The sequence below is a fragment of the Bombus fervidus genome, chromosome 7 (assembly GCF_041682495.2).
Source record: "Bombus fervidus isolate BK054 chromosome 7, iyBomFerv1, whole genome shotgun sequence".
NCBI classification, from domain to species: Eukaryota; Metazoa; Arthropoda; class Insecta; order Hymenoptera; family Apidae; genus Bombus; species Bombus fervidus.
The window spans coordinates 14,256,061-14,283,354 of record NC_091523.1 but is presented as its reverse complement, the minus strand read 5'-3'; the positions used below and the strand labels follow the sequence as shown (position 1 = coordinate 14,283,354).

Here is a 27,294-nt window from a genome sequence, read left to right as displayed (position 1 = left end):
TCGTTTCATTCGGATTGCTCTAAAATCAATCGATAATCTACAGTGGTGTTTGTAGGAATATTAGAACAGTCGACTGCAAAGGGTAATCATATGCGCGTACAATGCGTACTATACATACTAACGTCCTTGAGCGTAAGCGATCTGTTTACGAAAGGGACGTCGACCCCTTTAGTGCTCACACCTATTACGGAGTTAGTCGAAGGGGAGAAGAACCTAAACGATATTGCGTGGTATAGCAATTATACATGCATCGTTTTTCCTCGTTCGTCTCCTCTTATTATTTTTCCGATCGATAGATTCATCATGGCACTTTTTACATTCTTTAATTATTTTCTTTATGAGTCTGATTGAAACTTGAAAACACGACTATTATTACATTCATTGAGAGTAGAAAATCTCGTTTAGTATTAACCTAAAATTTATAGCTTCTGCGATCGATAGATTCATCACGGTAGTTTTTACATTCTTCGATTACTTTCTTGATCAAACAATTCCGGTTCGAACAGAAAAATATTATACCGGATTCGTTGAAAGCGTTGGAGGTCTCTCTCAATGCCTACCTAAAATTGGTCGGCCGTAAGAAGATGGAAAAAGAGGAAGATTATCGGTTCTGAACGCAGGAAGTGCAAAGTGGTGTTGAGAAAAGGAATGGTTTTGCTTTCTCCGAAGCGTTTACTTGGAGTTTTATTAATGCAGAAAGCAAGCATCTCGGTTGGTTGCAGTGGTTGTGCTCGAGCAATTGTAATTTTTTTCAAGCGTTACTTACTGGATTGTAGATCGCATTCCAAGAAGTAATTTCGGTCCGAAGTCGGACAGTTTTCTTGTTCAATTCGATTTACTCCCGGACGTTCGAGCCTTTTTTTTTTTTTGTTTTCTTTTAAACGTCAATTGTAAAACCGAGGTGGGAAGAAGATCATAGGACACGTTACAAAAATTACGTTCAAACAATTTGACTTCGCTTATTCTTAGAACTCTTCTTTGATACGCGACGGTTTCTACCGAGTAGAAGAGTATCTTAAAACATTGGGTTCTTCGGCCGACCAACGCCACACAACCTTGTCGATTTAAATCAAGTCGAAGGATGGATACCCTTATGTTCTACTATGTTGGGTTCCATGCAACCCGTCCATTTTCGTTTTCGTCAACGGCTTAAAACCGTTCTTTTTCCCCTCATCCTTAGCAACACCGTTCAGTTTCAAAACCGGATTGGAAGAACAACAATACGGAAATTCTTGGATATAAGAATTTCCAATGAAGTATACCTCCGGACGATCCTACAACTATCCGACACCAGCGATTCAACCTACTAAAGCGTTCACTTTTTTCCTACTTTTTTCTTTCACCTTCTGATTTATTAACTTTGTTTATGTCGCACAATTTAATCCAGACAACACGTTTATTGAACACGTACTGCCCCCCCTCCCTTAGTCACGAGATCCTATCTAGAATTTTTTTATTTTTCAAGATACGTTGAAACATTTCATGTTCCTCGTATTATTTAGACTATTGCGAAATAATGATCGGATGAAAACGAACGTGTCTCCAAGAAAGTAATGAAACTTCAGTTTCCTGCAGTTTGGAAAAATAAGACATTTTAACCGAGAGATACGGTACAACAGATCGGATACCATTTTGGTCAGTACGTTTTGCGGACATTAATAAATTTCGCGCAACAAACAATATCGTCGTTTTTTTATTTCGACTTCCAAGGGAACTTTCTGTATTTCAGAATCGTATTCGTAAAGTTTGAACAAAAGTTCACTCTTGTCGCGTTCCTGCTGTTTCACGGCTCTTTTAAACTATGCAGCGGACTAAATTTTATCCGGCTGGTGGGTTGTAGAATGTAGAGTCACTCTGTGGCACGCGGTAACACCCAGCACGAAAAAGGTTTTTGTTGCCTGCAACCCTTCGAGCTGGGTCAGTGGCCGAAAAATGACCTGCATCGACTTGGCGGTCGTGGGTACCTAAGGAAGTGAAGTTTGTACATGTACAAATGTTATCATGTTCTCTGGAATTTCATCTGCTACCTAGAACGGTATACGTAGTCGATGAAATATGTACTTTGAGGAAGATACAAAAGATGTTTTTGTAAGAATTACTGCAAAAACGGAAGCATATCGTGAAACTGTAACGACGTAATATGCAAGAGATAGTGTGGTTTCTTCGCAATGTTTACGGATAGCAACGGAAGAAACCGCGATTCACGGTCGAGCTTCCGGAGGTAGAAACTTCTTCGTCGTTCACATGGGATCATCAGAGATACGGGAAAGAAAGGAGAGCCAAGAGCGGTACCGAGGCCTCGGGTAAGAAACCGTAATTGCCAGGCAGTGACTTTTGTAGCAGAAATTGCTCGTCCGCGATGTGGAAAGCTAACTTTGAAAAGCACGTAGCAATTCGCGAAGTGATTCAAGAAGCGGCGATTGGCGTACAAGAGGTTGGCATTCGAACAAGAAATTATGGAACTGACCCTTGAATTGTCCGCATACGACAATGGAAATATAATAATTCTTCCGTGCGATGGCCACATTCCTCGATCGTTTGAACACGGCTTAATAATCGATTTGAATCTAGGCTAGCATTGTTCGTTAAATTCTCTTGACTAGAATGTATTATTACTTAGAAAGTGAAAAAACTTGAAGGATGTGGTTTTGTTATGAGTCCCTTATTTATGAAGTATTTGTTTATAGCTATTACGTTGATTACTCATTATGAGACTCGTAGTTAACGTAAGCCGTAATAGTTAAGCGTAATCAAGGAAATGGGACGGTTCTTAGCAAGTTTCTTATAGGATGACATTATATCCCGTAGATAATTAAAATATCCAGAAAAATCAGTCGAAGGTCTCGTTGTTGTGTTTTTTACACGATTCAAGAGTAAAGTTTCGCCATAATATAAAGATTTACGTCATAGATAAGTGTTCGAAGGTATATGAATTTGGTATCAGATTCTGGTCGCTTATAATGTTCTACAAAACATCCATAATTTCGAGAAGAGATTGCATTGTATTTTTGTACCGCTCGTTAAGCTGTGAAACAGGCAAACCTGTTTACAAAAACCGTTCTGACCTTCGCATGGAACGGATACGCGTATATAGCAAGTTCATCTCTGCTCTTGTTATTTCAGCGTAAAGTGAAAAATGTTTCTCATGGTAAAGTTAATAACGTATCGGACCTCGGTGCACCTGTGGCGCATGTAGATGCTGTCGAGTTTACAGTGTGCATTAAACGTACGCGTATATCAGCCTCCGGCAGCCTCTTCTCTGTTCTCTCCATTATCACCAACAATCATGATCATCACGACCTTTATCGTACTTAAATTAATGTCAAAGAATGTACCCTGGATCTCGTGTTCCTAGTATTAGTAAACTTCGGATATTTACGCGATTTCATATAGGTATTTATGAATAAAACTGAAATAAGCCTATTTACGTAATATTAGCTCACCTACTAAATATTATAGCGAGTATTTTACTCTTGATATTTTACATATCGCGTGTATGCTACGCGTTTATGTTTCTTTAAATTTCCGCAATATACACAGCACGAATAACAGCAAAGCGATATCGATAAGCAAAAGAATTGCGCAACTCGTGCACGAATCTGACTCATAGATGCGTGATTTGGCTTTAGTCACGTGCCATGTGTCTATCACGTTATTCTGCATAAATGACTAAAAAATGGTAAAAAAAAAAAAAAAACACGCATACGTGGAGCACATATGGAATGTGAACGAAGAATAAGCGGAAAAAACAAGGAGTGTCGCGAAACAACTTTATTGAGAAAATCGAGTTTTAATATTTAAGTCCACTCGGAAAGGAACAACATTCGATGAATTCAACCGTATTGTTCATACAACGAAATTTGTACGCTACTTATCGTTAGTTATCGTAAAAAAGAATGACTAATGAAATATTCATCATTTTTATCCGTGTTTTGTTCCAGTACAATATTCCATGTTTTTAACCAGTGCATCAAATCTTTAATGTTATCTCACAGAGACATTTTGAGCATTATGATCTTGATTTGATAATTTCTCAGTGGCAATTTGCATAAACAAAATGTGTTAGAAATTGGAATATCACGAAAAATGGATATTCCTCGTTTTTCTCCTTTACCCTTCAAATACGTATGGATAGTATTTGTCGCTCGTACCAAAAGTAAAGGTAGATTAACATTTGTTATTACTAGCATCCGCAGAACAATCGCAGGAAGCACCGTATCAATTTTTCTAACGATACACTGGAACGATAGCGTATCGCCATTGAAAGAGCAATCTATGCGCGTAATGTCAGATTTGGTCGGATTAAGGTCAGATTTATCTGGATGACCGTGAAAAAGAGGGAAGCTGATCATCCTGCGTGTTTCGATCTCGATCTGCCTTCGGCTAAAAGCTCGACCTGCATCGCCATTTTTAGTCACGATCTGCAGCTCACCCTCGTCCCCCTTGTCGCACGGGACGCTTCTGCTCTAAGCAAGGTCGCTTTAATACCGCAGACATTTATCATACGAAACAAAGCAACATTGAATATCGAATCCAGAGATAAAGACGATTGCGGTGATAAAGATCCGTTTGCAATATCCCCGTTATCTCTAGTGGTATTCATTGTTAGGGAAACAAATTTAGAGAATGAATGCATTTACGGTCTGAAAGTCTGAAGGCGTTCTTTTCTTTCGTGCAAAGATACGGGAAAACGACGGATTGAAAAAAATTCATATTACAGGAAATATAGTTAGTCGTGAATAATTGTCCACGGAAATTGCTCTGTTGCCTCGTGTTCTTCATTTATAATGCTAAAATTTACAACTGGCTTGTAGGTCTGTTATTCCTTGTCGCGTTTGATCACTGCAAAAACACACGTTCGCCTGTCGCAAAGAGTTTAATCGTAGATCTTCCTGTACGACCAGTCACCTCACTCCGAGGCCATGCCGTTTCCTTTAGTAGGATCAAGAGACAAGATGGTACCGGTCTAATAACACCGATCATTAACCACTCGACTAATGTGGCGGCATGCACGACCAAGCTTTTTTTGACCGAATGGGACAAATTTAGAAGAATGTCGAAGCGTGAGATATAAAATACGTGTGAAACAAAAAACACAGGGAACGAATGAGAAAATCGAGCGAGCGAGAAGAAAGTACGAGAAGTATTTAATCGAGATATCGAATGGAACGATAACAATAGAATCGAGATAAAGTTGAAATTGCATCGTGGCACGACTAGAGATGGTTATCGTCGTTGTGATTTCATTCAACACCCTCTGTGCGCCAGGCAACGACTTCTAGCTTTACCTTTAGCGACACTGTTGTTGCTAAGGGGAATCCGATTACATTTTTCACATAATCGTAATCAGTCCAATAGCCTGACTCAACCTGCGCGTCACGGCGTCGATATCTTGTTATTTCTCTATCTTCCCGTGTATATACATACTTCTACATTTACGTACATGCGTACGTACACGATGCATCGGAGGTTTCTTTCGTCCACGCGTTTTGCTGGTAGAAAGAGGGATTACAGTTAAACGCGCGGAACGCGTGGTTTCTGGCAAATGTAGCATGAATACAATCGAACCGTACTCTGTGGAATGGATTGCGGCAAAAAACCGCGTAATCGACGGGGATACCGTTTTCTACCGTTCTGCTACAACTGCGGAATACGAACAGTCGTAATACGGCGCGGAATGAATTGGCAGCGATGGCGTGCGAGTCGAATCGATTTTCCATTGGCCCGTTAAAAACCTGAAATTCGTGCCGTGTTTTCGCTCGAAATTGCGTCTTGATAAAGCCAAGAAAAAGCAGCCGAGACGAAGAGGATTCGACAGAGAAAAACGGAAAGAGTGGAAGAAAATATCACGGAACGAAATAAGGACAGGGAGAAAAAGGAGGCACCGGGTGCCGCGCCATTAAAATATCGGAGCAAATTCTCCGGGCTTGGACTTCTGTAACGCCATATTTTTATGTATCGCCCGTTCCTCAAGTCGTCTGCTTCGTTTCAATTTGTTCCGTCCTTATTCCACAACTACTGTTTCATCTGTCACCTTCTTTACGAGATTTCATTTTTTTTATTTACTTCTCCTGCTCGTTGCATATATTTTTCATTTCGCCCCTCTTTCTCTTTTTCTCTCTTTCTTATTAAAAACATGCCATTATTTATTTCGTACAATCGTTCCTAGCAGTCCAAAGTATCTCTGGTTCCGTCGACGAGACATCTGTTCTCTTTGAATCGCCGTATACCTCTCTTGTCGCACGAGAAATTTATTTTTTTCTCGGATGTTGAATCGCTGCCAACAGCATTAATGAATCTTAACTGCCTGTCAGCTGTCGGCGAGATTACTAGTCCGTGATAAAAACCCGTTCGAACCTTCCATAAAAATAGGCGCAAGTTCGCCTTTGAATCAAGGATTTCTTTGCGATCATTGCCAATGTCTCGAAACGGCTCTATCACGTAGATAAAACGATTGATTTGATTTCCTGTTCAAATAAAAATAAAAAATCCTTATTAACCTTCTTCTCTCGCAAAATAATAATACGAGACGGAAAGAAGAAAAAATTTCATCGAATTAATAAAATTCAATAATCCAAATGGTAAAAGAAGAGAAGAGTTCGTGCGCTTCTCGAACAATTTCTCCCGATCCCGATGACCTTTCCACAAGGGCATGCACCAATGACGTCATCGCGCCCTTGCACGCTACGTAGAACGCAAACAGGTCGAACAGCATCGACGAGATACGGGTGTGTAGTGTAAGCACACAATCAGTCGCGCTAAATCTGGTCGCGAAGGGACACAGCGTATACGCACGAACAAACCGCATCTTGCTCGTAGCCTTTACGACGTGTAAATCACAAATGTGAGACGCCAAGGATCCCCCCTCGCATACACGGCCGCGCTATTAAAGTGTCTCCGAAGGTTTTACGATGGCTAAAGAATTCTTTCGGGGCTCGGTACATCGAAACGAGCAGGCCGTGGTTCAGTGATTTCGCGAGCCAATTTACAGTTCACGAAATTTTCCCGTCGAATTCGGAACTGGAAGAAGCTAAGCGCCATCGTCCTTCGGTAAAGCCGATCGAAAAAACGCGAACTTACTTAACGGTCGAAATCGCGATCGTTAGAGAGTCGTGCAAGTTTGCGTGTATGGCGCCAAACAAAGAACGGCGATGACCATGGGCCAGAATCTCGATATACCGCGAGCGAACGCGAACATCTAAATGCAACGAGACCGAGGATCGATAAGAGATGCAACACGTTACAATGCAAATTCTTTGACAGAAAGTTGCCGATTGAATTTAAGCCCTCGATCCTCCAACCTTGGTACGTATGTATATTCGTTCTCGTACGAATCCCAAAAATTATTGGTCTGTAATTTGAAAGACTATAATTTAAGTTTTCGATTTTCGAACTTTCGTTCAAAACGTATATATTCGTTTGCGTATAAATTCCAAAAATTGTCGAAACCTGTAATTTGAAATTAGACGAAGTACACTTCGAGAGCAGAAGGTACTTTTGTTGATGTTCAGAAAAAGAAAAAAAAAAAAAAAAAGAAAGTTGGAAGGAAATCGTATGGCGATCAACGTAGTTGTAAAGGTGGTTGCAGTTCCGATGGGCGAGGCCATAAATGGAGGAAGATTCGACGATTTTAATCTGTTCTGATGTATACCTCTTGTAAGCCTCTCGTCCTCTTCGATACACCTCTTTGATCTCTTTTTTTCTTCCCCCTTGATCCGCTTCTTTCTCTTTCTCTCTCTCTCTGTCTTGTATCCTCGGTATTCTCCTTTTTCTCGTTTCACCGTTCGTTTTGCTCCTGTCTTCCTTCCGAATGCTATTACGCGCACCGGCTACCGCGGGGAATACAACCGCCATCGACTCCACCCAGATGAACGGGACGACGAACCGGAGGAACTTACAATTAGGCAATTTAAATCAACCAGTTTTGATAGGCGAACGATGCTCGCTATCGACGTGCTTCGTATTAATATCGCGAATAACGTAAGAAATTGATTTTGTTTCGTCAAAGTTCGTTCCTTATTTCTTTCTGATTTTGTCTCTTTGGTCTTCGTTTTTCACGTTAATCCGTCGATATATTCGATCGTATTCGTTTCCGATGGAAATTTGTCAATCGTTTAGTGGTAGCCGGACGCTGATAATATAATTAGCGAAGCAATTAAGCGGCAGATCGTGCCGGTTAGAAAGAGTAACGCCGCGTACAGAGTAAAAGAGTAACCGCGGGTGGTGGCGAGCGATGTTCGATTAACACGAACGTTCGACGAAACGAACATAGGTCGCGCGTTTGTAATTGGCGCGGATCGACGAATACGGGAATCGTTTTTGTGTTGGTCGAAGAAGAAGTTTCGGCTACCGGGGAACGAAGAGAAGGACCTTGACATCGGGCGATTATCGGGCTGGCTCGCCAGTGTGTGCCTGGCCGTGGCTGAACCGAACAGGATGATGCCAAAGTGGTACACACGCAGGTACATAGCCGCACACAGGAAGAACCGGTGCACGTTATGCTTCTCGACACACGTGCGGCTATACGCTGAAAAGTCGAATGCGCACGCCGTGGCACTATATCTTGCCGTACTGTACCTTACTACACACACTCTATATGGTAGAGAGGAGGATGAAGAGGGAAGAGAACGAAGCGGAGGAGGAAAGAAGAGAGGCCGAGAGTGCGCGTGGTTTTGCCCCTTTTGCCTGCTCTGCCTTTTTTCTTCCTCTCTTCTTTCCACTTTCACCTCCTTTATCTCCTCTACCATGGCCCAGGGACGTAGCGACCGAGTATCGGCCGCGAAGAGACGCGTTTTCGTTTGTTTCGGTTCATCGACTCCTCGCGCTTCGAACTTCGCTTCACCGATCGAGATACTTGCGCTTTTTCGCTTCGTTGCGTTCTCTTGTTCTGCTCTATCAGCAGCGTTCGGTGAATTGAATTTTTCAACGATCTCGTGTCCGCCTTCGGCCACCATCGTGGGTTAGGTTTATGACTTAAGAGTGGGTTAATTGGTCGGAGTAACTGAGTTTTCCTCGGGAGAAAGGTCAGCCTTGAACAACATCGGCCAGCTGATTGAACGTGTTACTAGGAAGGCGCTCGAGGTATTGCGGTTGTGCGACTGGTTGTAGACACAAAACGAGGCACGCGGTTTATCTATTTTTCTATCTAAGAATACAAATGGTTCACCGCGTTGCATAACCCTTGCGTTTTCCTGGTCAGCTTGACGCTCGTTCGCAACAGGTGCAAGAACAAATATACATAGGATTTTACAGATAAAGTTAATTCGACGATCTTCCTATTTTTTTTTCTCTGTCGGCATGAACAATTTTTTCACACGTAAATTATCTCTAAATCTTATAGATATCCTATCTACACGCAAGTCTTATAACTCCAATATTTATTAGATTCGTTGATATTCGAAATGTAATAACAATTACAGGATGTTCTCGTAGTTTCGATCAAGCGATTCATCTAATCGTACGAGGCACGAAAGTTTCCACCTTACATCCCTGAGGTCCCCTCGTTCGTTTAGCCGGTCTCCTCTTCTTCTTCTTCTTCTTCGTCTTCTTCTTCTTCTTCTTCTTCTTCTTCTTCCTCCCCTCTTCGTTCCGCGTTGCCGCGAAGGGCCGCTCTTTTCATCTTTTTCCTCCGCGGCTGTCCGTTTGGTTTGCTCGCTTTGCACGGCATCACGGCTACTTTTGTTGCGCTTCTCTTTCCTTCTTCTTTTTCCCTCGTTCTCTCCTTCTCCGTTCCACCCTCTATCCCGCTATCTACGGATATTCGGCGTCTTCGTCCCTTCCTTGAACGCACCGCTGACGAACGATTCCTTTGGAACCGCGGAAGAGAGAAGGACAGAAACATAGGGGAAGGGGAAGGGACCTTTCTTTCTTTTTTCCTCCGGTCCTTCCATCCTTTCGTTTCTGCTATCGCTCGCCTTCCTCCAAACCCTTTCTTTCTCTTTTTCTCTCTCGTTTTCTGCCCACACTAGTTGCTCCTTTTGTTTTCACCGAGTAAGTGAGTCAGTGTGCGCGGGCAAGAAGAAGAGGCAACAGGCGAAAAAAAGAGAGAGAGGATGATCGGTGCGAGAGGGAGTAAGAGATCTAGAGATGGGAGAGAGGAGAGACAGCGAAGCGTGTCTGGACACGCGAGATGCGAGGATCGAATTCGACCCTCGGATGCGGATCCACAAAACTCTCGATCTCTTGGGTCTTGGATCATTCTCGAGAGAACGTTCCTTCTCCTCCTTTTGTCGATAGATTTGACATTGGAGAAAGATTTCTGGGACCGTGGTCATCCGTTTCGAGACGCGTCTCTCATATGGAAATTATTCGGTCAACCTATTATGTAGTACATGCGTCACTTAGACTTGTAAACGCTTCGAAGATCGGCACGAAATTAAGTGGTTTTAATAAGAATCGCGATCTAGATGGGACGGATGAATTGATTTCGACACGGTTTGCCGAGCAACGTCACTTGTGTTCCTTCTCGTTTCGATGGGGCGAAGTGTACGGAGGCAATGCATTCGTATGCTGTAATTTGCATCTCTTCTCGCCCTGTTCCTCGCCCGTGTATAAATATTTAATGGAGCGATTTCAGTATATATCAACCGGGCGTAAGGAGATTGTCTTTACACCGGCTAAGACTATAGGTTACAGTGAATACACCTTCTGGTGAATTAATGTTCCGAGGAATACTTTGATGCGATCGAATATATGAATTCTTACGAGAGTAGCTACAATCAGTCAGAAAATTGTTCATACATTCCATAAATTTGGAACAACTGAAAAGAGTCCATGCGTTATCGATCAATTTCATATTACCAAAATTGTCTCTCTATTTTTACTGGCAAACGAGAGTTTGTCATCCTCTTAAAAATTTTCAAAATATCGCTCGCCTTCGCGATTATACCTCTGATTTTCATGAAACTTCATCCGTTTATCAGCCATTATTAGAAGAGTTACATCCTTGAACCTAATAGGTAATTTTCATTTTCAGCGAAGTTGCGTTAAAATTCCTCCATATACGATGGTAAAGTACCATTGAAATAAAAAAGACCAACGAAAATGTACTTATCGTGTCTTTCTATCGCGATATTCGCTCACGATGTTCAGTGAAATTTAAAAGAGGGGAAAAAATAACGCCTAGATCCCGGGTCGATTATCTTGCGACAAAGGGCCAGATAAAGTAACGAATCTCTCTACTCGCTAATTATTAATCGGTAGAAATTACAGAAAATTGTTATCGCTATATTACCCTGTTCTCGTGTGACGATCTCGTAAATTCGCACGGTGATTCGGGTCCCCTTAACCGCCTTTTTCACGCAACTCTATCAGCATAAAGCGTCGTGTAAAGCGGGCAGATACGAGGAAGAACTTAATCGACGAGCCGTTACGCTTCGCCGTAGCCACTTACCGCGAAACCGCCCTTTTAATATCAATGTCGGCTCGTGCGAACTCGCCTCGTGCGAACCCGCCTCGATGAAGCTGTATATACTTAAGGTGCTGGATAGACTCGTAGATAGCGCGGTGAAAGAGCACCGACGGAAAAAGGAACAGTCGGAATGTTGGCGAGGGGCCATTTATCGAACGCGTCGCCAACTCGCTGTGCTTTCTGTCGACTAGATTCTACGCGAATGCGCCATAAGGAGAACGTATTCGTAAATTCTATCAAACTGTATGAAACGTCGTTGGTGCCGGCACGTAACACAGAAGCGACCCATCTTCCGCTATTGCCAACGAAACTTTCAATAAACGATAACCTTCCGGCTCGAGGCTTCTCGAGCGGAACCATTCATTACTGGGATCAGCAGAATCGCTGTATTATAGCATAATATAGGTAGCTATACTGCGACAGCAATAGCTCGTGAAAATGTTGGAATATTTATGAGAGGACATTTTTACGAATACGCTGTGTGTGTGTGTATTGTACGAAAGTTTTCGAAATTTCGTTAACGCTGTAATGGGACACGAATGATTATTTTTTATACCGTTACAGTTACACACATGATACATAGGTTTCTAGAAATGTTGAAAGACTTTCACGAACCACTATACACATATATGGATATAATACAGCATTTATAAAATATCTTTCTGAGAATGATCGAATATAATTCCGAATATTCGGAATTCAAATAAGTAAGTGATTATGTCTTTTGGGTTATTACAGTTCCACGAACGAGAAACTTCCTTTATTCTGTCCCGTTTTTCTGAATTTTTACGCAACCAAGGAGGCTACTTCTTGCCCCTTTTTATAAACGTTAACCTTCACGAGGATTCCGTGCTTGAAAAAAGGGAACATAAATGAAATATTAGTGTCGACGTCTTACCGTGTTGTAGAGTAAATAAGTACGTACTCGGTTCTCGGAGGTAATGTCGGTTATTATAATTCCATCTGTACACGAGAAGAAAAAAAAGAACGAAGATATGCGAATAACTTGTTCCAATGATCGCATTTTCCTCTATCGAAGTCTGAATTGAAAACGATTGCGGCTACGTTTTTCTTCTCATTGTTTATCGCGTATACCTTGACCGTGTCGTAGTTTATAGTTTATTTTCAATCGAAGGTATGTACACTATCGGCTATAAGTATTTTAGGACGTCTACTTTGTTCTCTATAGTTGAAGTCTCCTATTTACCATTTCAAAACATTCGAAAAGACTAAAGTTCCATCGTTCCTTCCGCCGTCTTTGTTTCTTTTTTCTCTCCATTCAGCTTGAAATATTTAGCCATTACTTTGTAACAACCTTTACGGTATAACTTTGAATGAAACATAAAAAACATGGGCAAATATTTCAACGTGTCCCGATAAACGAACAAATATTAGGGTACTTTAAGTTACGAAGGACAGCGCTGATACTTAGTACAACGCGAATGCTCTAATTCGCATCATGTGTGCTCCGCAACGTAAAATATTAAATAAAGTAGAACTTGTTCGAGCTGTCCAGCAAATGTAACGAGTAGGTTAAATATTCTGATATTTATAGCAAGCGGTGTACATCTGCTTTTGCTTGATTTCTCGAGCGCATTCATTTCGCGAACAGAAAAAAAATTCCTGCAATAATGGCAAATACGACGTCCATCTCGATCAAGGTCTCTCTCGTTCTTCGCCTTTTTACGGTGTTCTCGATTCCGTATAGGCGCTTCTATATCGCGTGCAGATCAAAAATCCCTCGTGATACCTTCGCAGCATAAATTACGTTACCAATTTCGTAGTCAATTTACGCTCCGAACCTGATACTTGCCACTGATTGCCTATGTAAATAACACGCGGCTTTACTATGATGAATGAAGTTTCTAATAAAATTCGTGAAATATCACGGTGTTGTTCTCGTTGGATAGAGGACGCAGCATTCCGGCTGTTCTCCGTGGATCAGAGAAAAGTGGTTCGTGTAATTTAGAAGCCATCACGCGTGGTCATCCTTGCACGCACATATTATGTATACGACTCATGTTAGAGAAGTGTGCAGTCGCGTGACTAAAAATACAATCCTGTACGTAGAAACGGTTATCTATCGCCGGCATTGTTTCATGGACAATCATCTATCTCGAGCCTCGACCCGTATAGACGTATGATTTCTTTCTTGCCTTACGATACGAATCTTCTACTTGTCTCATTCTCCTTTATTTCTACCCTTACTCTCTCTTTTTTCTTTTATCCTTCGTAACGGATATTAATCTGTCGACGAGTCATTCTATGACCAGCATAATTGTGAAATTAAAAGTTAACACGGAAAAACCAATTTCGGATAGATCGATCTTAATTCTTCCAGATATAAACACGATACAACTTGTTCGCAGTAGAAACGAAATAGATCGTTGAAAGATATAAAATCCGGAAATAAAAATCTAGGAATTAATGATTCATCAATGCGCATAAATTATTATATCCAATCGTTTGAGAATTTCGAATGGCCAATTAACTCGTCTCTCTCGATCAACAGGTTAAAAGTTACGATTCCGCGAATTGCCATTGATATGTTATAACGTGGCCGTAGCTACGAGTTTAGACGCGCTCGAAATTCGTTCTCGTTTCTGTCGCTGATTGCATATCGTTTCGAACAAACTGCAGCATGCGAGCGTGACGCAGCGGGGTCAACACTCAATCGGTACAACGGGAGCTGAACGTGCATCAGAGAACACAAAAGAGACGTAAAAAGCAGGGAGAAAGAGAGGCGATACAATAGTGCTACTGGTGCTCTGACAAGCGAGAGAAAAAGAGAGTAGAAGAGAGATAGAGAACGCGGAGGCAAAGTGGGCTGGAGTATCTGTACGATGCGGCGTAAAGGGAAAAATTGATGGCACGGTTACGAATGGTCCTGCTGCTGTTATCAAATAAAAGCTAGCCCGAATTTCTTTCTGAACTACGGCTCACAAAATTATGATTACCATTTTTAATAAAACATGTTTTTGTATTTCTAGATTTATCGGTATCTGTTCCAAATCGTTTGATCGTAACAAGCCGCATTGCGCCACGAACAAGCATACTCTCGCATTCTTTTTTACTACTCTAAGCTTTTGAAGTTACTTATGGTTAAAAAATCACGATTTCAAAGATCATGTGTAAATTAGATGCGGTATAATTTGCATTACAATTCGTGACATGTAAAGAATTATTACTACTATTTCCTAAATATTATTTTCTCCGTCACGATTCACGGGTTGAATTTTAAATAGATCTATGTAATCACAATGGCTTTCTACGAATACTAACCCAATTTCGTGTCACTTACGAATGTTAGCTTTTCAATAGATCTATTCACACTTATGAACTCAATAAAATCGTGATCGATGTACTACACGTGGGTCTTACAATCCAGCTGATAATCTCAAAGTGATCTTCCTTAGTATCCTTGCCATAATTTATGCTAAATTAATTTGGTCCAGAATTATTTATTTAAGAAGCAACGAAATTGTCATGGCATGCGTTTGAACAAAGAGAAACTTTCTGAATTCATCATCAGTGGTTCCTGTTCACGTTGTACGAACAGTTCAGAAATCACATTGACTAACTTCATAAATTTAAACGTAAGGAAAAGTGATGATATTTTACAGATGTTTTTTTCTTTATTTATTTTCCTTAGAATTTACTGTTATTTATGTTATTTGCTTACGATATACGAGCTTGTGGAAATGCTTTATCTCGAGCATCGAACATTAATCGTGTACTTGGGTAACGAAATTTGGAAATTTATAAAAGGTGACGTTGATCAGTTTGACTTTTGAGAGGCTCGTGTGACGATTAACGTTCTAGACGATGAAACAAAGCCATGGCTCCGACTCGTGTTTAATACGCAATGTCTGAAATTTCGAGAGGAATTCTATTCTTTATTGAAGATCATAGAGAATTAAGTTATGGCTGTTGATACTGTCGATCGGTTTTGGACATTGGTCATTTCGTGTCTGCGGCAAGTACCTTCCTGCCGAGCTTCGGAAATGTCTTATCAGGTCGTATCTTGTATAAACACGTTCCACCTGGTCTCAGGCCGTCACGACCCACGCCATTTTCTACTGTCGCTGCCCACGTTGTTTCGTAACTTTCCACGAGAACACTTTATCACGCACCGTTCGTCTCTCGTATTGTTCTGCTCTGTTGATAGCGGTAGAAAGATCGCAGCATTGATTATACGCATATTTCTTCTAATAGCTTCTCGCTAACGGTGTTAATGATCGTAGTTCAGAAAGTAAAGACTGGCAAGAACAGTGTCGTTCAAAAAAAATAAACTTTAAAAATGCGTATTTCGAATTGCTGATAGGACAGACGCGTACGTCAACCCTTAGATATTGTAATACAATAACGGAGAATTCAGAATGGATAAGCTAGAAATGTATTATCTTTTTATCTCGAAAATTCGTTGCAATTTTAGAAGAAATGAATATTAACAATTACATCGAAATATGTCGAAGAATGAACTGCGGTTGGTTAACTTTAGTCGTTGCAGCATCATCTCGTGCTAAAGTGATTGAGATACGTACATACCTATAATTAAGAATAATTTGTCCCAAGTCTACGATGTAGAGAAATATTACGATCTGAAATGAAAAACACAAGCGTAAAGATGTAATATCTGTATAAGATTAATTTATTTTCCTCGTTATATTTTGCAAGTCTAAAGCAAAGTTTACGGAGTAATAACCAAGTATTTTAAATTGGATGGAGAAATACAAAGATCGCGCGAGGAAATAATAAAACTTCAGTTTTCTTGAATATTTGAAAATGATAGATAATACGTTGTAACTGAAGAAGGTAGTATGTATATATATGTGGTAACTACACTGTTGAAAGCTTAATGGAACATTAAACGAACATCGTCCACGTAGGTGTAAAAAATCAGAAGCAAAATGTAGAATTAGCGAAAGATGCAGGCCGTGATTAGCGTGGACCTTTGAAAGGCGATCGAATTAGTTGGGTACGCGGAATTCCCTGTACGGGACGATTTGTAGCAGTAATCCAGGCTTACGGTTCCCGGTGCTTGGATGCGCTTTAATATGATTTAAACCTACCACCGTGTTGGCTACCGTGTTACGATCGTGAAGCTCTTACTGGCTACATGGGCCTTCCAGAGAGTCCTTGAGGAGAACTCGAGAGAGCGCGATGAAGCGAGACAGTGATACACGCGTGCGTACACGCAAGAAAGTGGCGTAAAATACGTAGGCGAGGTACCGGTTTTTTCCGGACCCACTACCGTTCCTCTTTGAATTTTAAATCTTTCTCGCTACCGAATGTAATTAAGCCGCATTCACCGCCAGACAAAAAATTGAATTCGTACAACATCCTATACGATTAAATTGCAACGAAAGCGCGTCGGTTCTCTTCAACATTTAGCTGTATAGTTTTATCTATGAGTAAACTTGTTCGTGCGTGCCTTTGTACATAATTCGTATCGATGTAGAGCTTTGCTTCGAACCTTCCTTCACCTCGTTCTTCTTCATTGCTCGACATTATCCTTCACATTGCGAAACTATAATATCCGACGAGCGTTTCTCTCTTTCAAGCAGCTTGAAATGTAATGGAAAACGGGTTATTCGCACGTGTTTGCTCTTTGCAAATTCAGCCGTTCACGTGCGCCGGCTGAGACAATTTCATGACGCGAGTCACTCGAACACACCGGTTCGTAGCTTGCCTTTGTTTTCTCTGTCTTTAGTCTCACGTGTTTTTCTTCGTCTACTTCTTCTGCACTTCCTTTGCTTGTTCGTTGAGTAAGCGAAGCGAACGCTTTGAGGTAGCCGCCGCGTTTCAGATCGGTCGAGGCGACGCGACCGCGACGCACGAAACGACGTACCGGGCGACGCACCAACGAGATACCTCACTGCGGTCCGTGCCTCGGCAAAAGTGACAAGGCCCCGGTAATTATAACGGGTGGCGCAAAAAAAAAAACGACGCTTCTCGTCTACTCGCCGCGCATCTCTCGTTTCGTCCAGTATGCACTCGGACATGCAACTCGATAAGCAACATTATCCACGGAGTCCTTCTCCGTGGTACTCTCCTTTTCGTAGATTGTTCGCGTGATTTCCACGATCTTGATAAAATATAATCCACGCAGAGTTCGTCGATCGAACCAGTCATCTCTATCGCGCGACGGAAATCAGACGTTGGATTCGCTGGAATTATTGAATTACGCGGAGCTTCAATAAAATCAATGAACGCTATCCAATGAACGCTGAATATTGAATTTTCATCCTCACCGTCGTCGATCACCAACGGTAAATCAATTACGTAATAAAAATAAATGAAATGCAAACTTCCAATTTGTGCATACAATATGGTTGTAGAACCTCTAATTGTAAAATTATATTATCATTTACTTAGCCGGGTCGATCAACTTGGTTCCTATTTTTTGGAAACGCACGAATTACAGGCAGCAAAAAATAGTCTTTTAATGCAAAATAATGACTCAAAATTGCTATTGAGAATTACATATAATTCTTCGTAATTGTGTTCTTAAGATTTAAGATTAAAACAAAATAAGTCGAAAAATTGGCAGTTAAATACATTTTGATATGATTGCAAATAGACGATATGTTAGTATACGATATGTTATTAGTTGTTATTGATATTTAACCTATTAATAATTTATTTTTCTGAAAAAATGATTTACGCTCATATCGTGTATGTGGCGACACCTATCATCCACGAGAGGAAGGTATAATGTTTCATTGTCAGCAAGAAGATGGCGGTAAAATAAAATAAACAATATCCAATTGCTGGTAACATTTTTTGCATACATACAAAAAACATAAATGGATTTAAAATAAACATTTAACGAAAGTTTTTTAAGGAATCACTTAAATGTCACATTAAATACACGAACTGCTTCGTGATCTTTCAGATCTAAAACACTAAAGAAAGCTTTCATATTCGCAATTTATTGTATAAAGATAATCGAACAGGTAATATATATCGTTTCATGGTAAATTTTATTACAAAATATCTTACAATTGTATTTTGTTTTTTATTGTGATTTTGAGTAAAATTTAAGTGCAAAGGCATTTAAATAATATTTAAATGTTTTGTACATTATCTTGTCAATACATAATTGTGACAAATGTGATCGACTGATTTGGATATTTTTCGCGCCATTTGGGGCTGTAAGCATTTCTGAAGGATCTTTTTACTTTTTGTATTGCTCCATTATTTTAGTTTAATTTTATAAAAAAAAAAAAAAAAAATGGTGTAAACGATTCAATCCTAACTTTATTACAATGGAACAGTTATTGAAACGTTCAAGAATTACAAAAGAATCGACTATTTCTGATATTGCATCTTCTATAAGTAAGTGAATGTTTTTATAAATAAAGTTAATTATGTGGTAAGACATGTTACATATATCGTTAAATATTTTCTCTGTATAAGTTTTTGCAACTTTTCAATCTTAACATTATGTTTTCAAATTGCTTACACTTTGAATAAAAGTGAGGTTATGTGTGTAGTTACTTTCATATTGTAAACACTTTTGCTGCTATAAATCATCAATCTTTCTGTTACATAATATTTCAGGGGAAATATCTGAATCAGTTTCGTCTGTAAGTGAGAAACACAGAGCTCTTTTGAAAGTTAATAAAGCATTGGTGTTATATATACAAAATAATAAAAAAAGACAGCAGATTCAAGCTCTAGATGACATACAATCTGATTTGGAGCAAACAAGATTGGAACAAGATTAATAATTATAACTTTTTTATACGATAATGTACAAACACAATAGTTAGTAAAATACCTTTTATTAATTGATGTTAAAATAACATATGTAAGTTCTATGCATTAAATAAATATATTTCCTCATATCACAATGTTTTTATTATATATAAAAGTACATTCGTTCATAACTTATAATAATGAATAGGTACTATTATATAAATACTATAATTATATGTTGTGTATCTATATGTATAACGAAATGACATAAAGGTAAGAGATTAAATTAGGTCTGTGCAATTAAATACCTGTTTTATAAAATTATGATTCAATCGTTATTCATATTTGTATTTAGGATCTGGTTTATGTTTTCTTGTCAAATATTACCTGACTTTTTTTTATGTTTGTCTGAATTTATAACCAATCCCTTCTGTAGATAGAGATTAAGCTTCAGGCAATAGTAATTGCTGATATCTGAAACATTTTTAAGTATTCGGTGTTTCAAACAATACTTTATCCTTTCGCTTCCTTTTTTACAATGAAACATATATGTGTCATTAATAAACACGCAGTGTACATTTGGGGAAGGAAGATAGCATTTTATTTTGATTGTATTAAATAAAGTGATAATTTAATCAAGATGTTTTTGGAACTATCTGATTTAGCTGGAATTGCCTCCTCACTATTCAAGAGTAATCTGCATTTTCTCATTTTATTTGAAAGAAAACGCATTAAACAGAAAGTTTGTCATCCTAAATGTTTCCCTCTTGTTTCCCCTGAATTCCTGTTTGAATGTTCGAACGTTCAATGTATTTTCTGTGGTTTGATCTAAAACAATAGTCGGGACCATTCCACCCTAAGAATTGTTGCCCTTTTTTAGGTAGTTTATCAATGGAAAACCATACGCAAGCTATTTCATTCGCGAATAGTTATTTCGCTTTGGTCGACGGTCTTGTTTCTGGTTTAGAAAGTCAGCTCTCGGAGGATGTGGTCCTCTATTGGTTTGGCAGTTTGATCAAAGGCAGGAAACATGTGTCCACCTTCTTGCGAGGTCGTAAACAAAATTCAAGGCATATATTCTCACATATTATATCGACTACTGATATCAGTTACGAAAAGGAAAGGTTAACTCGGTAAGAATACGTGAAGATGAAAATTACAGATTTCATGGAATGAGAAGAAACAATTTTAATTTTAGAAATAAAACTTTAATTAACATTAGGTTTTTATATAGGAACAAGCTTTGTTCGTGTCATTATCGAAAACAGCAAGAATGTCAAACAAGACATAATAATTTCGTCAATGATAATAGTACAATACGCGAGCCGTTCCTCCAAGAAATAGAACCGTCGTTGTCGACGTGTGACGTCATAACAGACATTAATCATGACGAAATCCATGTGAAGGAAATTAGCTCAGTGGACGACACGTTTTACCATCTAAGCGAGGGTGATCTCTGCAATCTTTTCAAGCTCGGCATCTTATCGACCGATATAGAAGAAATCGAGCATAGCATTAATAGAATAAAATTGAAAGAGGAAATGATACCAACCATCAAGAGAAAGTATAGTCAAAGAGATAAACACGATATCGTTCAAGTTAAGTATGTGGAGGCAAACGGCGAAGTAGAATTCTCCCGAAAATTTTGGAAACTAGGCAAGAATTTTTTTTCTCGTTCTACAGTAATGGTCTAGAATAATGATCAACAAACAATAATGAGAATTATTGTTTGACTTTTATAATTATCTTCACATAATATTCAGATGTTTTTTCATGATCCGAATTTTAATTTCATTAGAATTAATCGGGTTAATCTTGTTTCATTGAATCATAGGTTCCTGGAACACGTATATCTCGCGTCTCTGTACAGCTACTCTTCACACTTGGAGGCGGCCATGTAAATTGCAAATTGCATATAGCATCTCGTCTCAATGTAAAACCTTGGAACAATCGTGTGAAACTAAAAATGTCACGGTACGATTCGTACAGCCTAAAGTCAGACTACCCAGTCTACAGGAGATTAATGAAATTACTAGTAGACTAGTGCCTAATACGAACGAGTTCGGTGGATTTTTGAAGGATGCGGATTTCTTTGAGGATTGTAAAGGCTTTCTAGAAAATGTGAAAATGGAAATGCCAATTAATGATCCTTGTATGCCATTATACACTGCTCAGTATGTTAAAAATAAACTTGTCTTTGATAAACCGTCCATCAATATGGATCGTCGCAATGGTAAAGGCAAAAAAAAGTTCGTTTCTAATTATCAGATTCATCTGATAATATATCAGGATATTGATATATGTAACACGAATGAGTGTTGCACAATTTTAAAGGAATGAAATTTGAAGAAGGGCAGAAGTATAGCGCTTCGTGTGCAAAAAATAATTCCTTTTTGTGCTTAAATGGTATTAAAAAAATCTTTTTCAGGCAGATAATATCTTTGGAAAAAGATTACGAAATTGTTTCTTTTTTACTTTTACAATTAGTAAATATTTTTCATTAGTTTTCTTTATTTGTTCGTAAGTCTACACGTAAGTTTACGTAGTTGCGAATTTTACGCTTACAATGTACATTAAGTACACATATTAAGTCTGTCTTTTCTATTGTGATAAACTGAATGATTTCTTGTTCACTAGTAATCGAGCTTAAACGAATCAATCACTAGAAAATACTGCTTAAGTTAACATGTTATTTAAGTCAGTAATATTTGCCACGGTTACAGGTGAATAACCTATTATAGCTTATTCTTTAAATATTCAGAGATTTACGAAGACAACTGTATTTCTCTCGTACAGTATCAAATCTGAGTTAAAATATGTTTTTTTATTTAGCATTAGGTATGCAATTTTTGTTTTCTTTTAACTTGAATAAAATCCAATCTTGAAGATTGTACCAATTTTGTCAGTCTTTTTTTCGAATTGCCATGAGTTGACTAGTGTTTAATACATTATCAGCCAAAATTTGAAATACCATTTTTTTATTTGCACGTATATTAAATTGTTAATTTTATTATTCATTCGAAATCGAGGATTTTTCTGGCAAGAAAGATTACGAAACAAAATTGTGAATTGAGTACATATATCGTGTCGAAAGTTTTAGTTTTAGCTTTTAAACATTATCTATATTTGAATTGATCATTACAATGGCTCTCAAAGAACTTTGATCTTTATATAAAAATTCAACTATTTGACCATATTTTTGTTCTATTATATTTTCTTTCCATTTATTGATTCCTTAGATTCATTCATACTATACAATTTTAATATATATACTATATAATTGTAATATAATCTAATATAATACTATATAATTCTAATAGTAAATAATCTGCAAAGTACGTACCTAATCGTGTAAATAGTGGTTTGATAATACGTGTGTATGTATATATAAAAGTTTCTGTTACTCTGTGAAAAGTAATGCGTATAAGCATGCCAACTCATGTTCCAAAACAACACAATATATACAATGTTTACGAATGTAGACCCTCTCCCCTCCATAACATTAGAAATTGCGCGGCGAAACAGGAGAGCAGATCATTTAGCTGTCGAATTTCAGTGCGGTAACACATATCACGTTAATTAAGTCTGTAACGTATTCTAACCTTTCAGTGGCGTTCCTTTGCTTTTTCATTATTCGTTTACTACCACTTATATCTTGTTATTAACATTGTTTAATTAATACATGCGTTTATTTAACAATTCATTGAACATCAAGATAACGGAATTAAGTAGCTTTTTTGAAATTTTCTGTGTTAATTTTTCTTCGATCACTGTTTGGTTGCTGACATTATCGATATCTTGTATTGTAAGCTTTTGTAATGGAATATAAATTTGATTATTGTTTTATATGATTATATTTGTCATCACTCTATACATTTGTTTTAGTTTTAACTTTTGGTTCTCTTTTGTGCAGGTAGTTGATTGCAGAAATAAGTCGAGTTACATCGAAGTAATATAACAATTAATTTATTTTAACAAAGATAGACATATATAAACGATTATATCGTCTTTTCGTTGAGGTATAGGTAACATTTGGTACATATAAGTTTCATATTTAAATTATATTTGATATACAATTCATATTTATCTTAAAATATATATTCGATATATAATAAATTTACAATACATAATGTCCTAATTATTTGAAATACTGAGATGAATATAAGAAAGTTTAATAAATCATTATTTTATTTGGAATATATGAAATCATTTTCTTGTTTCAATTTATTCTGTATTCTGAAATGTAAAATTCTTGATAGTTTAACAATAGCCTCATGTAGACAGATCTTGTAACATAGAAATCTTAATAGTTTCACAATAGCTTCAATTATTTCGATAAATATTATAATATTCAACCATTCAATTCAAATCTTTCACATTTTGCAATATTACGATGAATTTGTTACAGTTAATGTCTTACATGTTTGCAACTTATAGTTTTTCCTCAGAGGTGGCGCGCAATTAGACGCTCAGTCGTTTCAAACCGAGGTTCCGCGCGCGTTTTCGCGTAGTGTTGTTCTTCACTCATATTTAGTTGTGTAATTTTGATTTCTTGCAAACATTTTGGAATATTTATAACAAACAATTAGAATTCTCAATTTTTAGATTTCAAACTTTTATATTTCAGTTCCAATTCCTATACTTATACTAGAATTTATTGAATTATCAGTTTCATTATTGCTAAAGTCTCAAATTTAAGAAGTTTCATCTTTTATCATCTCAGATATTTTAAATAATCAACAAAATATGCTTTCAAAAACAGATCTTAATATTTTATGTACTGTTACAGATATCTCAAAGCCTCAACTTCTTCCTGTTCCTTGAAGAAGGTCTGACGATGGATCAGTAGCCAAGAATGTAAGTATATATCTTTACTTTATAATTAAATTAACTCTAATTTGTATATTTTGCTTCAAATACTACTAATTAAGAAACAAAATTTAATTGAAAATTTGGGAGGTTAGGATTCCTATTTTTCTATTGAAATAAAAAAGATGTCAAAGTCTTAATATTGAATTATAAGATACAAATGTCTGACATGCTTCAGAAATCATTAGATTTTTAATTTCTAGGTTCCAAAATTTCACATTAGTTTCAATTTTTATATTTGTTAAAGTTTATTAGAATTTCAAGCTTTATTATAAGTAAACATCCATCTTTCACTATCTCCAAATTGTTTAAATAATCAGCACTCTGTTTTTAAGAACAAATTGTAATGTTTCATGTTATGTTATAGATCTTTTACGACTCTCATTTCCTTCTATTCTTTAAGGAGGATCTCACTGTGCTACAAAAGCTAAGAATGTAAGTAATTTTACACGCTGTGCTTAAATTAATTTTATTTTCTATAATTTTTTTTCCAATGAAATAAAATGTAGAACAATCTAAAGTTTCAATAATAACTATAATAATAAATAATAACTATAAGATGAAAATATATATCTGATATGACTAAAAAATGATTGAAGATCCAACTTTTATATAAATATTTCAAGTTTCATGAATAGCAATCTTTCATTACCTCAAATTTTTCAAACAATTAACTCTGTGCCTGTAAGAGCAAATTATAATATTCTATGCTTTGTAACAGATTGTTCACAGCCTCCATTTTTACCATGTACTTTTCAACGATTGAATTGCTTGATGATAGACTTGACTTCTGCTGACCCAGTGCAACGTTCTCCGCGTTTAATGGTGAGTCGCATGCACTTTTGTTCCTCTAGTCACTCAATCATGTCGTAGGATGAATGGTCCGAATCGACACGGGTGACTAGTTGTATTACGTAGAATTTTTTACGAGCATAGTGACCGCGGATATTTATTACATCCGTGAGTAGTAACATTTTCTTGTCTATGTCTATTTATTAGTTCAGGATAGGTTTTCTTGCACATCGCGTTTTTGAATTTTGATAACAATACATTATGAATAATAAAGAACTAGTATGGACAACGTAATGTTGACAATTGATATATGTATATGTGATTGAAAAGATTAAATATTCATATGAGTTATTTGTATGAATAAATAAATATTTCAATAGACAACGGATATTAAAATGACTCTCAGTATTTTAAAGCAGAGAAATCGGATACCCTCCGATTTCGTCATTATGAAAATTACGATAATGATAGAAATTATTATAATAACTATTATAATAATGTTATTGACAATACTTATCTTCTATTTTATAATAGTATTGAACAACTTTATTACTCGAGTTCCATATTCAATATAATTTCAATAGAATTTGAAATTGAAATATGCAGATATAAACGTTCAGTCCGTCTAAGAATGTGCATCAGGTTTCATGTGCAAGAAGACACTTCGCGACAGATATTTCATAATCAAAACAAGTTTTGAATGCTGCTCTTGGATTTTCAAAGATGTGTGTTGGTGAAGGAATCGTCTGAAGATATTTAGATTAATATTTCACTTAGAGTTCACTATTATTCATTGAATTTAATAGTACGTATTTGCATTCAATCCTAATTTGTTTTTTAATAGATATATTCTTTATTAATTTCTTTCATTCAAGTTTAGCATTTTAGTAATTCGCTAAATTAATAAAGTAAAATATAGAGTTATTAAAATTGGAAATAAAATGGAAATGAAAAATCAAAGAATATTAGCCCGTTAGATACAAAATATACCTAATAGATACGCTGATCATAATTTTAGCTCAGGATTTTCAGGTTTAATCCATTCCATGTTCATCGCCAAAACCTCACTCACGTGCCCAGGTGCTACTTGGGTGGGAGAAAGGCAATGGGCATGATGAGGATACTTTATAAGCTTAACAATTTCTCAGCGACTGATGTTGCGTTAGCTTATCGTGCCCGACGTATTTTCTACATTGTGTGTGTGGTTAGGCTGTGGAATTGCGTCGTCGTTTTTATGATTCCAACCATTATGATCTTAATTTTACAATATACAATGAAAATATTTAGATACGCTATTAAATATAGCATATAATAAACAGTAATATTCAATTACAATGGTATCAAATTACCACTTATTCCAACGATATCTCTCAATTTCACCAAATGATATATGTCAAAGATTAAGAAATCTTATATAACATGATCATGAATACTAATTAAGATTAACGATATTCGATATATAATATCTTACACGTATCTTTACCATATTTTACGCAATGGTCAGCTAGCTATCATCAGTCGATTTCAGGAAAATGGTATGTAAATTAGAGTGTGAAAGTTGTGTGGAACTTGAGTGTCGGAGGCGTCCCGGGACGTCTCTCTAGTGTAGGCTTTTGCGCTCGAGTTATGTGTGAGAACCGTGGAGCGAATGTGTTGGTGTGCTTGTTTTGCAATTTTTTAAATATAGGGCAAGGTAGGATAGGTAGCATACTTTCTGGTATGTGTGTGCATTAATTATAAGTAGGTAGGGCCGGGCAGGTTGGCACAGTCTGTGATCGGGTAGGCGCGTTTCCGCATGTCCAACCTGTTTCAGGAAATTTGATTTGAAAAAACTCTGGCTTTGTCTATCGATTTTTCGAATTTCGCGGACGTGGACGCGAGTAGGGTGTGGGTTTCGAAACGAACGTTTATCTATTGCTCGAGCAGGCACATGCGAGCGATCAACGATCATTACGATCGTTTGTCGTCCACGTGCATTTGAGTCAGCTTCCGCGATATACATTTTTATTTCACCTTTATAAGTATAAACGCTCGAAGAAAGAAGAGGCTACGAGCCGAAGAGGCCCGGCAGATTTGCCATAGAAGAGGGCAACTACTAATGTTTTTCCATCCTCTGGATCATCCAGGGCACGGAAAATCATTCTCGTTACTACTTTGTCACTATGCTCGTTTGTAGTATTGTCGTAGTATTTCTTTTTCATTTTTTAAGCCGACGTATATGTCGGCCCATCACCATATTGGGCAAGTCGCGTTTTTTTTTATAAGTGTTGCGAGAGATAAATCATAGAAGTTTCGCGGTTTTTTTATTAGCGTTGCAAGAGACTCATTACGGTTTGAATTAGAGTTGCGAAAAAATGATATTCGTGTTTGCTTTAGTGTTGCGAATTATGACATCGAGATTGTCTTTTGCAATTTTGATTATGAATTCATAGAATTTTCTAAAGAATAATATACGTATTAGAGTTTTAGAATTTTGTTCCCCGTTGTTTAAAATTATATTTAGAAATGTTCAAGTTTCA

At 37.4% G+C, this 27,294-nt stretch overlaps 1 protein-coding gene and 1 long non-coding RNA gene across 6 annotated transcripts in view; both read left to right on the top strand.

The window, feature by feature from the left end:
- Window positions 1–18,013: 18,013 nt before the first annotated feature.
- Window positions 18,014–22,004, top strand: LOC139988773 (uncharacterized). 5 transcript variants are annotated; one of them, XM_072006490.1, is made up of 5 exons: window positions 18,014–18,389; window positions 18,977–19,183; window positions 19,995–20,247; window positions 20,337–20,770; window positions 20,949–22,004. In XM_072006490.1, the coding sequence occupies exons 2-5, from the start codon at window positions 19,168–19,170 to the stop codon at window positions 21,452–21,454; spliced, it is 1,209 nt and encodes a 402-aa protein (XP_071862591.1). In that variant the 5' UTR covers window positions 18,014–18,389; window positions 18,977–19,167; the 3' UTR covers window positions 21,455–22,004. The 5 variants fall into 5 exon arrangements, with proteins under 5 accessions (XP_071862591.1, XP_071862594.1, XP_071862593.1 ...); XM_072006489.1 differs by lacking the exon at window positions 18,014–18,389 and adding an exon at window positions 18,402–18,751; XM_072006491.1 differs by lacking the exon at window positions 18,014–18,389 and adding an exon at window positions 18,404–18,751 and having other exon boundaries at window positions 20,349–20,770.
- Window positions 22,005–24,350: 2,346 nt separating this feature from the next.
- The window catches only part of LOC139989079 (uncharacterized), a 65,465-nt gene continuing 62,521 nt past the window's right edge, over window positions 24,351–27,294 (top strand). Inside the window, exons 1-2 of the long non-coding RNA XR_011800260.1 lie at window positions 24,351–24,418; window positions 24,705–24,808. This is a non-coding gene — a long non-coding RNA (uncharacterized lncRNA). The remainder of the gene's footprint in view (window positions 24,419–24,704; window positions 24,809–27,294) is intronic.

Coding starts and splice junctions, on each gene's coding strand:
- LOC139988773 (XM_072006490.1), top strand. Junction 20,248..20,336: donor GAAAAGGAAAGGTTAACTCG/GTAAGAATACGT, acceptor AATTAACATTAG/GTTTTTATATAGGAACAAGC. Junction 20,771..20,948: donor CCGAAAATTTTGGAAACTAG/GCAAGAATTTTT, acceptor ATTGAATCATAG/GTTCCTGGAACACGTATATC.